Source organism: Grus americana, chromosome 10 (assembly GCF_028858705.1).
Source record: "Grus americana isolate bGruAme1 chromosome 10, bGruAme1.mat, whole genome shotgun sequence".
NCBI classification, from domain to species: domain Eukaryota; kingdom Metazoa; phylum Chordata; class Aves; order Gruiformes; family Gruidae; genus Grus; species Grus americana.
The window spans coordinates 3689316-3704404 of record NC_072861.1 but is presented as its reverse complement, the minus strand read 5'-3'; the positions used below and the strand labels follow the sequence as shown (position 1 = coordinate 3704404).

General features: G+C 58.5%; 1 protein-coding gene across 4 annotated transcripts in view; it reads right to left on the bottom strand.

The window, feature by feature from the left end:
* The window catches only part of LINGO1 (leucine rich repeat and Ig domain containing 1), a 160259-nt gene that overhangs the window by 17814 nt on the left and 127356 nt on the right, over positions 1–15089 (bottom strand). Inside the window, exon 1 of one of the 4 annotated variants that reach the window (XM_054837043.1) lies at positions 842–1370. The exons of the other annotated variants lie outside the window; for them this stretch is intronic. Coding sequence (XP_054693018.1) covers positions 842–847 — 6 coding nt within the window. The 5' untranslated portion in view covers positions 848–1370. Of the gene's footprint in view, positions 1–841; positions 1371–15089 lie in introns of those variants that run through there. 4 annotated transcript variants of the gene reach the window in all.

Below are 15089 nucleotides of genomic sequence, written 5' to 3'. Positions count from 1 at the left end.
CTTGAATTAACCCTTGCTGGCTGGGGAGCTGGGCACAGCCTGCCTGAGGGCTGATCCCCCGGCTCCCCAGTAAGCCCTGGCAGGTAGCCCTGTCCCAGCCATACCCTACCTGAATATGTAATCTGCTCCAGACCGGCTAACTCGTCTGCTTAACTACCGGCGGGAGGAGGAGAGCTCCCACATCAGGATGCAGCTCTGCGCTCACCTCAGCACCACCGAGCCCCAGCCGTTTGCTGGGCGAGTCAGGCTCGGGTGGCCGGGACCCCAGTCCCGCACCCCGGCCCCGCCTGGCTGCGAGCTGCTGTTCCCGCAGGGGCTGGGCAGGGGCTGCGGGGAACGGCAGGGGAGAGGCACAGGGGTGCTGGGGAGGGGATGGGCGGAGGGAAGACGGCCGGGCAGAGCAGGGCGGTGGAGGCGGCAGGATCGGCACCAGAGGGGCTGGAGGACGGAAGGGCCCGGGGCACACGTTCCCCCCCCGCCCCGCGGCGAGCAGCCCCGGCAGCCCCCGGCCCCGCTGTCCCTTCCCTCCTCTCCCCGCCCGGCGGTGCCCGCACCGCTGCCCGCGACCCGGACCCGCACCCCGGGGCGCAGCGCAAACCCTGCACCGGCGGGCACCCGCGGCACGCACGCACACACACACACGCACACGCACCCCCCCGTGCCCTCTCCGGTGCACGCACGAAGTTCCCAGCCCGGCGCCTCCGAGCACCGGCGCGGGTTCGGCCCGAGGGCAACGGCGCGGGTCCGGCCCGGGGGGGGATGACGGAGCCCTCCCAGCTCCCCGGCGCCGCCGGTACCGCCAGCCCCGGTCCCCCCGCTCCAACATCCCCGTCTCGCTTACCTGCATCTCATTCTCGCCGGCGATCTCCTTCGGTCAGAAATGGCATCTCCCCCGGCCCCCACCCCCTCCGCCAAAACCTCCACCTGCAGTAACGCAGCTCCCCCTCTCCGCAGCGACAGCACGAAAGGCGGCGGCGCTCCCGGGTCCGAGCCGCCCCCCCCAGCCCCGAGCCCGGGGGAGGGCCGGGCCGGGCACGGGGCCGCTCCGGGGCCGCCCTAGGGACGCGCGGCGACCGGCTGCTTCCCCTCCGCACCCGCCGGGCGGCGGCCGGCGGCGGCGGCTCTGCGGGGCGGCGGTGGCGGCGGCATCGCCCCACCGGGCGGGCTGGCACGGCCCGGGCTCCGCACGCCCGCTGCCGCCGGCCGGGTCTGCCGCGGCGGGGCCGGGCTGGGAGCCGCCGCCGCTCCGGCCCCCGCCTCCCCTCCGGGAGGAGCCGCCGGCGGGCGCGGGGCGGTGCGCGAAGCGGCGCGGGGACAGGAGCGGCGGCGGCAGCCGCGGCCAGTCCCCTCCTCCCGCCGCCTCCCCCGCTCCAGCGCGGCGAGAGGAGGCGAGAACCGGGGGGGGGGGGGGGGGGGGGGGGTGCGGGGGGTGCGGGCCCCGCCGGAGTGAGGGAGCAGCCCCCCGACCCCCGCGGGCAGCGGGGCGGGGGCGGGGAGCGGTGCTTTTCGGGGAAGGGCCGCTGTCTCCCTCGCACGGGCGAGGGGTGCTGTGGCACCGGCAGACCGAGCGCCTGCCCCCGCGATCCGGCGGTAAACCGGGGCCGGGGCTGGGGCCGGCCGGTGGCCGGTCGCCCCCGGCAGTACTTGCACGGAGGGGGACCACCGGCAGTCCCCGCTCCGCCGCCGCCGCTGCTGCAGCCTCGTTGCTCGCAGAGAGCGGACTAGAGGAGCGCTGCCGGTCGCCCTTGCTTCAGTGCCCAACCCTGCCTGAGCCTGCTGAGGGAAGATGCCAGGCTACCCTGGAGATTTCGGAGTGGTCCGTCCTACAGCAGCTACCTCTGCAAAGCGTTTTGCTCCTCTTTTTTCACTGCCCCCCCTCCCTGCCCCGGCACATGAGAGGAAAAGGGCTGCAAGGTGTGGAGGGGATGCCTCTGAGGACTGATGTGGGACCTGGCGATCCCAAAGGCCTCCTCGGAGGCTTGGCGCACGCTGAGCTGGTGGCATCTCATTCAGGACTAAGTGCGTGACTTCCCGAGCGCTGCCCACTGCTTCACCCCCTTCCATAATGGACACTGATTTATCGAGCAGCATTAGCAGATTTGCCCAGCGCTGGCTCCTCCAGCAGAGGCCGATTTCTCTGGCAGTAATGGACACAAACTTTGCTTCTAATGTGCACTTTCCCCTCCTGCTTCCTCTCGGCAGGGCTCTCCTGGGGTGATTCCCACTCTCTCCTGATTCTACCCAGCTGTCCCCACAGCCTGGCCGGCTGTGGGCCAAGGCAGACCCAAGGCAGCTGCGCCAGGGCCCTCTGTGTTGGCATGGGTTGGGGCTGGAAGCTCTGCGGGAGTCCCTTCTCTGGATCCCATGAGTCTTCTCTTGGACAGCTCTTTTAGCCAGTGGGAGCTGTTGAGGAAGACGATGGCTTGGCCTTCCTCCACCAGTCATTTAACTAAGCCCAGGGGTGGAGATTCCCATGCAGAGCATCCCTCTGGGCAGGCCTCCCTTCCTCCCTCCTCTGAAAGCAGAGCTGCGTGCCCTCCTCAGGCCTCTCGTGTGGGATGGCGTCCCCCCCCAGCCTGTGGGGTGGCCAGTGGGCAGCGTGCCAGAGCTGGGCCAAATGCCCACGCTTGCCTGCCATGGAGCATGGAAGCCCAGCCGCTGTCCCAAGCTCATGCCCCTGCAGTGGGCTACAAGCAAACCCAGGGCGGCGCGAGCCCCCCTCCGCACTCAGACAGAGGCTGCTGCCTCCTCGGAGCCCATAGTGGAGCTCGTTATCCTCCTGCTCGGCACACGCGAGCTTCTGAGTGGAGCAGGAATAAACAAAGGGTAGGCACTGTGAGCTCGCCAGCTGAGGGCTGAATCACTCCAGCTCCCTGCTCCCGCTTGGCACTCCTGCGCAGACCCCGGCTCGGCTGGGAGGGTGGGTGCCCGTCAGGCGTGCAGCCCTGCGTGGGCTTGGGCAAAGGATCTTCGTGGCAAGAAACACGGGGGGGGGTGTGTGTGTGTGTGAGAGCACGTGTGTGCATGCATGCGCACTCTGCTCCTGACTTCAAGGAAATTCAGCCTGGCCCCTCTCAGTGGTCCTCAGACCTTTACTCAGCACAGATCGATGTCTCTTATTATTATGGCTATTTCAGCGATGCCATCGATGTTAATAGCACTTCACAAACACAGACAAAGCCAGCAATCTGAATGCAGCCAGAAAAAAACAAACAGAGGACAAAAGACAGGCTAAGAGCTCTGAATGCTGTTTTTTAAGGCTTCCCCCCTATGGTTAAAGCCCCACTAAAGTGCAGGGCACCACGTATTCAATAATAACACTCCAGAATAATTCCTGGCGTTGTCTGGTGTGAGAGAGGGAAATTTCACCTCAGCCCTTCCACGTAGATACAGCAAATACGCCATGCAAGCGGCGCTGGTGGCCGTGTGAGAGCGATGCTATACGCTGCCTGGAAGCAGGGGGCCTTCCAAGACCGTCTTTCCCACCTCAGCTCCGACGGCTGTCCCCACCCCAGCGGCGCAGTGAGCGGCAGAGGACAGGGGACTTGGCGTGCAAAGCAGAGACAAGCTTCTGGGCTAGGACAGCATCTGTGTACACCTCTCCTACAGAAAAGTCTGCTGCAAAACCTGCCTTTTCTGCAACCTCTGCGTGTGATTTCTGACTTGGGCAGGCGGAGGGAGCGGCGCAGCAGGAGAGGCGAGAGCAGCACGGGTGCACCAGGCGCGGCAGCGGAGCAGAGCCCTGGTTTGCTCTGCCAGCTACTACGGTGGTGCATTTTGGCCAGTAGCGAGGCGAGGCAATGGGGAAGATGGACAGCGCAGTGAAAAGAAAGCACTTAATAACTGCTCTTCTAGCTGGGTGCAGGAGCACTAACGCCCTTATCCACGGCACCAGAGTTTATGAAGAGCTGTCACGCCTAATCTCCCCAAGATTTGACACAACCCTGAAGGAGCAGTGCTGCCATTTGGGCTTTTCCCTTCCTCCAAAAACTCTCACCCCACCTCAAGGGCAACACTTCCTTACCCACCAGCCCCAAGGATGCCTTGGGCAAAGGCAGGTCCCAGCAGCAATAAACCCCCTTGATCTCTGCAGGAGGAACTGCGCTGGCCCCTGCCCAGAAGCCCCAAAGGCTCCCACATTTCTGCCTTTATCGAGCTGTCATCGCAGGCTCTGTGCCGGCAGATCCTTTGTGCCCTTCTTGCCCCAAAACGTTGCTGTCGTGCAGCCCTGGTGCGGCAGTGAGCTCCTGGGACTGGAGTGAGTGATGGGGACAGCAAGGCCAAGGCGCTTTCCCCCAGGGAGCAGTGAGCAGCACAGCTCACCCCACACAGCACCAGAGGCACAGATCTACCTGGGACTGTCAGGTTGTCCCCAGCTTTTCACGGACCACCACTGGCCAGCATCTCGCCCCCACAAACAACTACCACGAGGACTGAGCCCATCCTGCACGCAGATGGTAACGCAGCCCACCCTCAACACATGCTTGACGTGAAGGTCCCGCTTGAAGAGGAGCAGTGATGCAGCCCAGAGGGGGTAAGTTTGTAATGTTACCTGGGAGAAGGGCATCAGTGGGACATGAGGAAAAAGAACAGGATAACTGGGTGCTACCGTTCCTGACGAGGGGCTGCTTTTGTAGAGGGACATTCAGACTTAAGGCAAGGGTAAGCATACTGTTAAGGTCCCCGAGGTGTTGTAGCACGGGTGACAGAGCGCTGGGGACAGCCAGAAGTACGCACTCAAACCTCCCTGGAAGTATTGCCCTCTCCTGTCCCCACTAACAGCCTGTATCTATTTGCAGCTGCCAGCTTTGCAGTAGACATGCTTTTTCTCCCTCTCCCATCACCTTTACTGGCCTCCCCCATGCTGTGGAGACCAACTCCAGCTGTTGTGGGAGGCCACAAAGACCCACTCAAACTGGGTCAACCTCCTTCTTGCAGCATAGAGTGACAAAATGAGGGGCATCCCGGCCCTTCAGGGGTGACTACCCTGTCCTGACCTCTTTGTAGCCCCAGGCTGCAGAGGACACTGCAGAGAGCAGCTCCACTTGCAAGCCATCATCGAACATTTTCCTCTTTAAAACCTGCAGGGAGCGGCAAGAACATTTGGGTGTCCATCTGCAGGGGCTCATCCCTCAGACAGATGCTCCAGCTCTTTGCCACTGCCATCCTCAGATGATAACGGGCTGTGGCAGATGGTTCCCTTCTGTTGGCAGGAGGCAAGAGTTTATCCCTGCTCTGAGCTCCCTTCCTGAGAGGTGGCACCTGCACACCGCACGAGGGACCGAGCCTCCCGCCTGGGCAGCGGGGAGCAGACCTGCCCCTCAACGGGGCTAGCTGGGACATTGCTCTCATGTTCCCCAGCAGCATCTCTCTTGGTTTTGGCGCACATGTCCAGGAATCCCACAAAGGGTTCAGAAAGGGCTGAGCTGGCAGGAGGGAGATGGATTTTAATTACTCCCATTATTATTATAGTTCCTTTACTTTCAGATTTTCACACTTTTTTCGTAACAAGCTGAGCTGAGAAAATACTTGCAAATGCCAGGCTGAGATAAGATGTACCACACCTTGAAGTACTGCCAGCACCAGCTCTGGGAACGCCAGATCGGTTGTCTGCCCCTCCAGCCTCCTCCCTTCGTCAGCAAGGACAGAGGGAGGGTCTGCGCACCAGGAGAGGAAGGTGCCCTGCATTTCCCCGGCGGCTTGGTCGGCAACCGGCTCCTCGCTCCTGCCCAGTACTAACCAGTCCCTGGAGAAGGCAGCCTGGCTGCTCAAGATGGGGACAGAAAGGTGACACGGATGTCTCGTGTTTGCCTTGCACAGACCTCGTCTGCCCACCTCGGGGCCGTGGCTCTGCAGGCAGCAGGACCTGTTCCCGAGGACAGCTGAGAGCACCCGGCCCCTGTGGATGCAGTCAGGGGAGAAACGTGCTCTCGGATCGTGCGTGCTTTCTTCCTCGGAGGTGGTGACATTTCAGGGTGTGTGTGGGGGGAGTGGGACGAAGGGGCAACGCAGGATATTCCTGCTCCCCCATCCCCACAGCCATCTGGATGTGTACTGATGCCTCCTCACAGCAGGCTGAGTCAGTCCAGTGGCTTCTCATTATCAGCTGGAGAGAGTCCAAATTCTGCATTGTATGGCTGCTCCTGAGTGAAATTGAGGATCGTTATCAAGTATTATCATAATGGTTTCTCTCTGTACTGTCTTGTACTGCTCCTTGCCCTGGTCAGCTGATTGATTTGGAGCAGAAGGAGGTGATGTACCAAAAATGCCTCGACCACCAGCCGCCCACTTGGGACATCTGTGGCCAGAGCTACGCAACATCACCGCTGACATGGGCTCAGGCTGTGCAGGCCATCGAGGGCAATCCCACTGCCATCCCCATGCACAGCCACGCTCACTGGGAGGCTGCAGCCCCTCCAGCAGCAGACATATGGCCGAGCCCATCTCCAGGCATCTCTGCTCACCTGAAGCACGGTGAGAGGCAGGAGATGCCATGCTCATGCCCTGCCCATCTCAAATCATCACACGACCTCCGTGATGCTCCAGAGAACAGGTAGAAAGTGGAGAAAAAAGCCTTTCTGTAGCCCTCCAGGTGCTGCTGAAGGGGAGATGAGCTGCTGGTGCCAGCGCTGCTGCACAGGGGCTGCCCCAGCTCAGCTCACCCAGGTCTCTGCTGGGGCACTGCCAACACCTCGTCCTGTTCGAGCTCCGGGTGTGGAAATTAGGCCTCGCTATGAAATGCTCTGCCGCGGAGAGAGGCCACATGTCCTAATGTCAGCCTGACTCAAGTGTCTGATTACTTGACTGCTCTGTCAAGCAGCCCAAACACGCTGTGTGAAAGGCTGCGGGAAAAGGCTCCATTAAATTCTTAAGCTCATTGACACATATACAGAGGTATTAATAATATCAAGCACCTCAGTGTCTATTGTAGCCCACATCCAGGAGATGAAAGATAATTTCTGGGACAAGGAAGTTATGACAGTGACAGCTTTTTAACAGCTTGGTGTAAGAATAGGAGCCGCACAATGGGACAAAGAACAATGATTAAAGATCTTTTCACAAAGGAGAGAGGGCCTGGAGACCGCAGTGAGTGTGGAGGACATGAGAGTCGTGTCAAATGCCCACGCAGAAAAAGAAAAGGCTGTGTTGGACAAGGAGGATGGGAAGGTGGTGTGGGAGACATCCCGCTGGGGCTGAATCACAAATGCTTGGCAACTAACGGAAAGGGGTCAGGGTGCCTGGAGGGGATGAAACGGGCTCCTCACCTTAATGTTTAAAAGAGGTTTGGCCCCTGGCTGGTGTGCCAGGCAGAGACAGGCATGCCTCAGCTGGGGCTGCAGCCTGCCTGGCGCAGGGAAAGGCAATGCTGGGGAGCAGGGCAGGGAGCTGAGCTGCACTGGAGGCTGGGCAGAGATGGGGGAGCAAACAGCATCGGCCGGGGAAGGGGAGTCTGGCACGGGGCAGGGCGAGGAGGGAGCTCTGCTCCCTGAAGGCCAGAGCTGGAGAAACAGAGGTGGCAGACCCAGCACCTGGACACCCTTGGAAGTGTAATTATTACTAATATCCTTAGTGTTTCTTTGCACACATACACGCTCCCCTAATGTACACTGCACATGTAAACAGCCGCCTAGTGACATTTGCACGCCCAATTACACCTGCATATCATTGATTTACATGCACGGCTGGAGAGCAATTAAAACACTGGAGCCTGCTTTGCACTTTCCCACGGCCACCTCCGTGAACCGATGCCGATGAGAAAGAGCACCTCACGCCGGAGCCAAACCCTGGCCCGGTCCCCTACAATTTGCACCTTTTGATCTCCCTTCCCTGCAGCGATGTGCGGGGAGAGCCCCGGCCTCGGTGCGTGCCGAGCAGGGTGGGCTCAAGCCGGTGCCATCTCCTGCAACGCCTTCATCTGCAGGGATCCTAAACCCAGCCGTAACGTTCGCTGTTTGCTCCTGTCATAAGTGACTGGCGCCTTTCCAAAAAGGATTAAAAGCAGGGAGTGAGAAACATAAAAGCTCGTGTAATTATGTGCAAAAAGCCCCTTAATAATTTATAGAGGGAGAGGGTAAATATCTTCGTGTGTTATTCAAGTGTAGCTCATTGTCCCGTTTGGCTAATACCCAGAGTGCACGCATCACAGGCTTTATCCGGGAGGCTGTTTTGCCTTTAATACCTTTCATAAATTATTGAATTTATAAAGAGGAAAGCAGGTGTCATGTCACTTCTATAAACAGCTCGTTAGTTAAAACTAACGAAGGTGGGGAGCAACAGTTTCCTCTTGCCCTGTCTATCTCCCCTCTCACTGTCTCTGCTGTCATCTGCGACGCAGCGCAGACCCTGGGCTGGGGCAGAACGGTGGCATTTGCCTAAAAAAACCTGAAGTCCCAGGGCAAATCAGAAACACTGGCTGCAGAGAAACAGGCTGTGGCATCTTCATGTCACCTGCGGTCCTCTGCTTGGATGCAGCAATGGGGTGTTAGCTCCTGGGGGTACCTGAAGATGCTCTGGGTGCCCTGCTCCCGGAGGGAGGGCAAACATGAAAGGTGGACCCCGAGGGCAGGACAGGGCAGGAGGCAGAGATTTCCATGGCAGGAGGGCTGAGCACAGACGTGTCCCTGCCTGGGGGACCTCTCACCGTGCAATAGCCACGTCTGTCCAGTTTTCCAGCAGACCAGGGCCAGGGTGCGAAGCCTGATGGCTGCTCCTGAGCGCAGGGGATTTGGTTTCAGACTGGCTGGGGGAAGCACAGCATCTCCCTGATTTTTTGCTGAGCGAGGCAGGGTGTTAGAAGGCCGCCTCTAAAAACAGCAGACATGCGACTGAGTCAGGCAGCACGTGTCTGAGTGAGGGAGTCAGCCAGAGCGCCCGCGCACAGGAAAACCAGCACGCAAGCACACCCACGCAGCCTCCGCCGGCCGGCCGGGCCCCCCCGTGCAGGCTGTGCCCCCCACCCCTGCGCTGCAGGACGGGGCGTAGCGAACGCCGCCGCCAAGGCAGAGCAAGCCTGCGCTCGGGAAGCAGCTGGTTCGGAGGCTCTGCTTTCACACCCATGAGAGAGTCACTGAAGAGATGAACCCCCACACGCACCCTCTCCAAATATAATACATATGCATTAAAAAACAGATACAGAAAGGGGAGCCATCAAAAGTATTTTAAACAGAGTTTAGAGCAGCTAGTGCCAAATCAGGGTGAATGTGCTGCAATGCAAAGGACCCACACAGAAAACGTTGCTGCAGCGAAGCCGTCAGCACCACCATCCCGACAGCCACGGCACGGCGCAGAGATGGGGATGCACGGACCAACCGCTTCAGTCCGCGAATGCCAGCAGCGAGGTGCATTTAAGCCACATGATGAATGGCGGACCCTGAAGAAGACCCGGCAGGGCCTGGCGGGCATGGGAAGAGGGAACTGAAGCTATTGATAATCAATTAACTCCTTCAATTACAGAAGCCTAATGAGGTAGCACAAAGTCAGCTCTAATGAACATCAGTTTAATAGAGGCGGTTCCTCAGGGCGCTGGTTTTTGACTCAATCTTTACAAGGTAGGAAACACTGCAAAAGTATCAAGCAATTAGTGTCACTTAATGAACACCCGCTCCCTGCTCTCCGCAGAGCCAATAGTTTGTGGAGAGCAGGTGGCTGCTACGGCATGGGGTGTCCCTGACCCCCGGGAGAGGTCCTGCCCTGTGCCCGGTGGGTCCCCAGTGTGGTGGGCCACCAGCACCAGGATGGCCTGGGAGGCAGCTCTGCTGCCACGGCTTTGCTGACAGCACGGAGCTTGTTTATCCCGGCGGAGCGCGTAGTTTCTGGGGATGCTGCTGGATGCATTAGTTGCCATAAGATGAAGCGAATGTCATAGGGCCCAGCTCACCCCTAGAGGCAGCTATTTTTTCCTTTTTTTTGGTGATGACAGCGTAAGTGACAAAACAAATGTCACTGCCCGCTGGCCCTGATTCCTCCCTGGAAACCTGTTGGGTCCCATGGAGAGCAGGGGGACAAAGAGGGTGGTGGTGGATAGGGGATGCTGCCCCCCCCCAGCAAAACATCCTTCCTAACACCGCTGCACAGGCCCCCTCCGTACCCATCACAGGGGAAAACGATGGCATAAGGGGAACTGTGCCACGGCTGCAAGCAGGGCCAGGGAAGCCCGGTGGAGGAGAGCGTGCTGTCCTTGCTCAGCGGGACACTGCCGTTCCAGAGACTGAGTGGGGATCTCCCGCAAAGCTGGGATCCCGGCGGTGCTGCACCGACCATGTTGGGGAGGGATTTACATACTAAGGAGCCTCCAGCAGAGTAAAGAAAACCTAACATCTATTTTGGGTCTCAAAGCCAAAGGCTGTATTTCAAATCCGCTAATCAGGTGAGAATACAGCAAACTCATGCAGAGTGGAGCTGGGGAAGGAGAGGGAGCCTCTGTCTCCTGGCAGAGCTCCCAACTCCACAGCCAGGTCCCCACCAGGGCTTGAGGGGGCTTCGTGGCAATGGCCCCCAGTGCCCCATCAGCACCTACCAGAATTGGGCTTCCAGGGGAAGAGGCCCCCTGCTCTCGTGGGGGCTGAGCCCCAAATTCCTGCCACACAGGGTCCATACAGAGAGGCCCTTCCAGCGCCTAACCCTCCATGTGCAGGGGCTGCCGGGATCCTGCCTTTACCCAGGGCCCTCCAGAGCTGAACGAGAGCGCAGATGCCATGAAGAAAGCAGAGAGAGGGAGGGAAGAACTCCCCTACATCTTGTTATGATTATTAAGAATAAACCCCCTGACATCTGCAGTAGCCAGCCATTTTTAAAAAGCGATGTCTCCACCCGAAAGAACACTTTAAACACAGAGACATTTCCTATGAAATTGCACGGTCCTGCAAAGCTCCTGCGCAGCTGGAGGGGCACCGGTGGCTCGGCCCCACTTCCCACAGACAGAGCGGCCGGAGGCACGCGGGCTTGCTCCCGAGCCCAGGTGTGCAGCGCAGGGGCTGCCTGTGCCTCCGGCTGCCATGGCAGATGGAGCTGGATGTGTGCTGCCTGTTGGGACCATGCAGGGGCTTGGCTGTGGCCTCTCTGCCCTGCTGATGGGCTTGGGAGCAGGCTGGGAGCAGAGCGGAAGGCTGGAAGAGCCCAGATGCCAGGAGAGGCACAGGCCAGGTAATTCACCCACGTGGATGTGCGCGTGTCTGTAAAAGCTCTTGGGTATGAGCACCGTTCCCAGGGGTGTAATGTGTGGGGTACCCTCAGGGCAGTTGGGGAGAGCGTTGGGAGGAGATGAGGAGCCCAGAAGCCATCCCTGCGCAGAGCTGGGCCAGAGCTTGCATGGGAAGAGGGACCCAGGCATCTCCCAGGATCACTGGTGCTGGCCGGGATAAGCCAGAAGGGAAGTGCAAGGCAGTGGGTTGGAGGAAGGAGGAGAGACATGGGTAGATACGGGTACAGAAGATAACAGCCCCACATGCCTGGTCCTGGCCGGCCTCCCCCAGACCATCCTGTCACAGTTCATAAGCGCCAGAAAAGGTGCTGAGAGTGGGTTTTGGGAGTGCGAAATGCTCAGCGAGGTGGGGTGCAGGCTGCAGTACAGAGGATACCTGAAGATCCGGTTTCATTAACAGCTATGCAGCTCCAGGCGCTGGAGATTATTCTCATCTCTTTCTTGTTTGGCCGACTTACTCAAAGACTATTAGTGGATTAACTAAAAATCTTAGGATGCTGGAGCAGCATCTTCACAGGGGGCTTAGGGAGGTGGAAGGGGTAGCTTTCATGTTACCCTGGAACAAGTCTGCAGCTGGGCGGGCTTGCCAGGGGAACAACAAGAGGCGCAGAGTCCTGGCAACGGCCGCTCTCTTCTCCAAAACTGGCAGTGTTGTAGAGAAACAGTGCTGTCTGGAGGGCAGCAACGTCAGAGGCTGGCAAGCTATGTGGTCCCTCCTGCCTTCTTCCCTCTCACATGTTACGCTTTGCAGCTTCTGGGCTACATTTCACGGGGAGGGCTAGGGAATGCAGGGGACTGAACCCAGGGATGTGGGAAGTCTCTTCTCATCTTCTGTTCCTACGACCTCTCTCGCAGGCAACTCCCACTGGACGTGTTGCTGTGATAAGGTCTGCTTCCTTTTCCCAGAAGGTCCCATGGCCATGCCCTGGTCTCCCTGCAGCCCTCAGAGCCCTCAGATAAGCAACCTCGCAGCGTCCCTTATTTTCCTAGGCTGTGTCAGCGCGTGTGACAGAGTCTTCCCCCTTCCCACTCCCCTCCCCATTGACTGGCAAAGCCCCAGCGGTTTCCCCCAGCGAGCGTGCGGTGAGACACAGCATGAAACAACTGCAGATAATTAAAGGATTGAATGGGGTATCGGAGAAGAGCAGGGAGCTTGCAACATCCATAAATAGCTCGCCTTGCCGAGCTGCTTAACTCCTTGCTTGTTCTTGCCAAAGTGCAGACCCCAAAGGGATGGTGCCTGTGCATGAATAGGGGTGGAAAGTTCAGGAGCGTATTTTTAAACCATTGAAGCTGTACTCAAGCTGAGTGATACATTATTGTCTGTGTGTGTCACTTGAAATGTCTTATGAATGCAAAAAAAAAAAAAAAAAAAGCGCACCATTTTGCCTCTCTAAACTCCCACCCCTCTGCTCCTACCCAAATAACGTCAGGATAGATGTGACAGGCGACAGGAAAGCACCACGAGGCAAGGCTGGTTAAAAGCAGCGTGAAACGCTCCTCTCTGGAAGGAAGAGCCCTAGAGCCTCGGGGCAGGCGAGCAGTGGAGCTGGCAGCAGGCACAGGGGCGAGCAGGCACACATCTGCACAAGGACAGTGATGTATCAGGGAAAAGCCTGCTAGAAAAATATCGGGGTCCCCAAGGAGCCCCCAGAAAGGGCAGCACGGCTATGTGCCTAATGCAGACGGTGTCCTTCGTTTCACGTGGCAGCAGAACTTCCCCAGACCATGGGAATACTGGATGTACAGGTAGTGGCCCAGGACAGCAGGGAAATAGGGTCAACTAGTCTGGACAGGGGGCATTGACCCATTGCTCACCCCTGTTACCCCACCCTGGGTCAGAATCAGATGGCATCACCCCAGTGGCACGGTGCTGCCCACCCTGAGCCTCTGGGGCCTCTCTGGGCAGCTTGGTGACAGTGACAGTCTGCCAGTCCCCGGGGCTGGCAGCCAGCTTCAAGCTGTGGCTGGAGACGGAGATACCAAAGAGCCTGACAAACAGCTGGAGCCGTGGCGAGATACAGCGGGACAGAGGGAAAACAAACCAGAAACTCACTGGGAAATCATTCCTCTCCTAAATGGTGCTGGTATAATTAAGCAGCACGGGCTTTATGAATGATACCATCTCTGCCTCGAAATGCATCATTACCTCTCTCTGTTAGAGCAGTATTTTTAAATATATATTTCCTCTTTAAACGCCTGAGGAGAAGGCTCCATGGCTGGGATGCCGGGATACGTTGCTAATCACCTCTTATTTCACCCAGTGGCAGGGAAGCGTTTCGTACCGAGCTCTGGCTCTCCTGAATGCACACCTCTGCTCTGAGTCACGCTGCGCACTTCTCCCCTTCCTCTCCTCTACGCTGCCCTCCCTACCGCCACCGGTACCAGAGGGGACGACGGAGCCAAACCTGCATCCTCCAGCCCCAGAGACTTTGAGCCTCCCTGTGCCCAACCCGCCTGGGACGCCGGTGCCAGGGGTCACCCCAAACCCTACCACCCAAACTATGTGAGCCCCTCACCACAGTTTTCCTTGTTTCACAGAACCTGGGGCTCAGGGAGATGAGAGATTTCAGCGACTGCCGACCCGAGCTGGCTTCCCCCCTCTGGCACCCTCCCCACCCCAGCGGGGTCTGGGTGATGCTCTCATTTTGGTACAATTTGGGCGTTTCTCTTCCCAGACGACTCACCCAGCCCATGCCATGTCTGCCATAAGTGCTCACCGCAATGGATTAGAGAGGCCCGAGCAAGAACGAAGGGCTTTTCTGCTAGAAATTGAAAGTTGATGGAGTGTGTCACAGGAAAATGACAACAACCTACTGTACCTCAAAAGACAATTATTTTTCTCTCATTGGAAGTGATTGAATTTCTCCATCAGTGACACTACTAATGTCGTCAACACCAACAGCTCTTTTAAGGAAAGGCTCTTTCTCAGCTGTGCACCTGAAATTTCCTTAGACCTGCCCTTTCCTCCCCTCCCTGCTTTGTTTCTTGCTCTTTTGCAAGACATGCTCCATTCACGGCCAGCCGAGAGACCAACTTATCAGATGTGCGTGCCCTCCCTCCCCATCCCCGCAGCTCCTGCAGATGCGTGCCTCCGTCAGATCTGCTCCTCCAGACTATTTCTGAACATGCTACTGCTGGAAATTACAAAGTTGAATCGTGTTGCTTAACTGTGATTGGCCATGCTACCGCTAGCAGCATTACAGCGATGGGGCCGCGCTCGGCTCTCTGATGTACATACCCACACCGGTGAAGAGAAGAAGCTGGAAGACGCGATGACCTTTCTAGAGACGGGGAAAAGGGCCAGGCTGCACCTCTGACTGCTGTGGGATTTGAGTGTTGTGCAGCCACTGGCACCCCAGAGAGCCCACTCACCCTGCAGACCCGGAGCTCTGTGCTCAGGCAACTCCGGCCGCCCCCACTGCCACCTTCACTGCCGTGGACACTTGTGCCGGTGCTGGACACTGGTCTGGGGACGCTCTGCAGCCTGGGTCTCACACCAGGGCAAAAGGGACAATGCTCCTGCCCGAAAGCCCCTTCTCCGAGTGATTTTGGCCCAGAATTTGAAGTAGCACAAGCGCCAAGCGCTGTGGGGTGGGGTCTTGCGTGTGCCCAGGACACAGACATGCTTTCCAGGGGCACCAGCTCCCGCCAATGCCCAAAGTGCTTTCCCCTCCCCAACAAATCCAGCCTGAGTTAATGCCTGCTGGCAGAAAGCCAATCTGATTTATTAAGACACACAAACTAATGAATGAACCACAGAGAAGCACTGGGAGCCCGCTACAAGGCAAGGCTCCTCACAAGCCTTGTCCTCCCCAGCAAAAGCCCAAACTCTGAGGACCCTGGGGAGCGCAGGAGGGTGCCGCCACACCTCACACCTTTTGGGGGG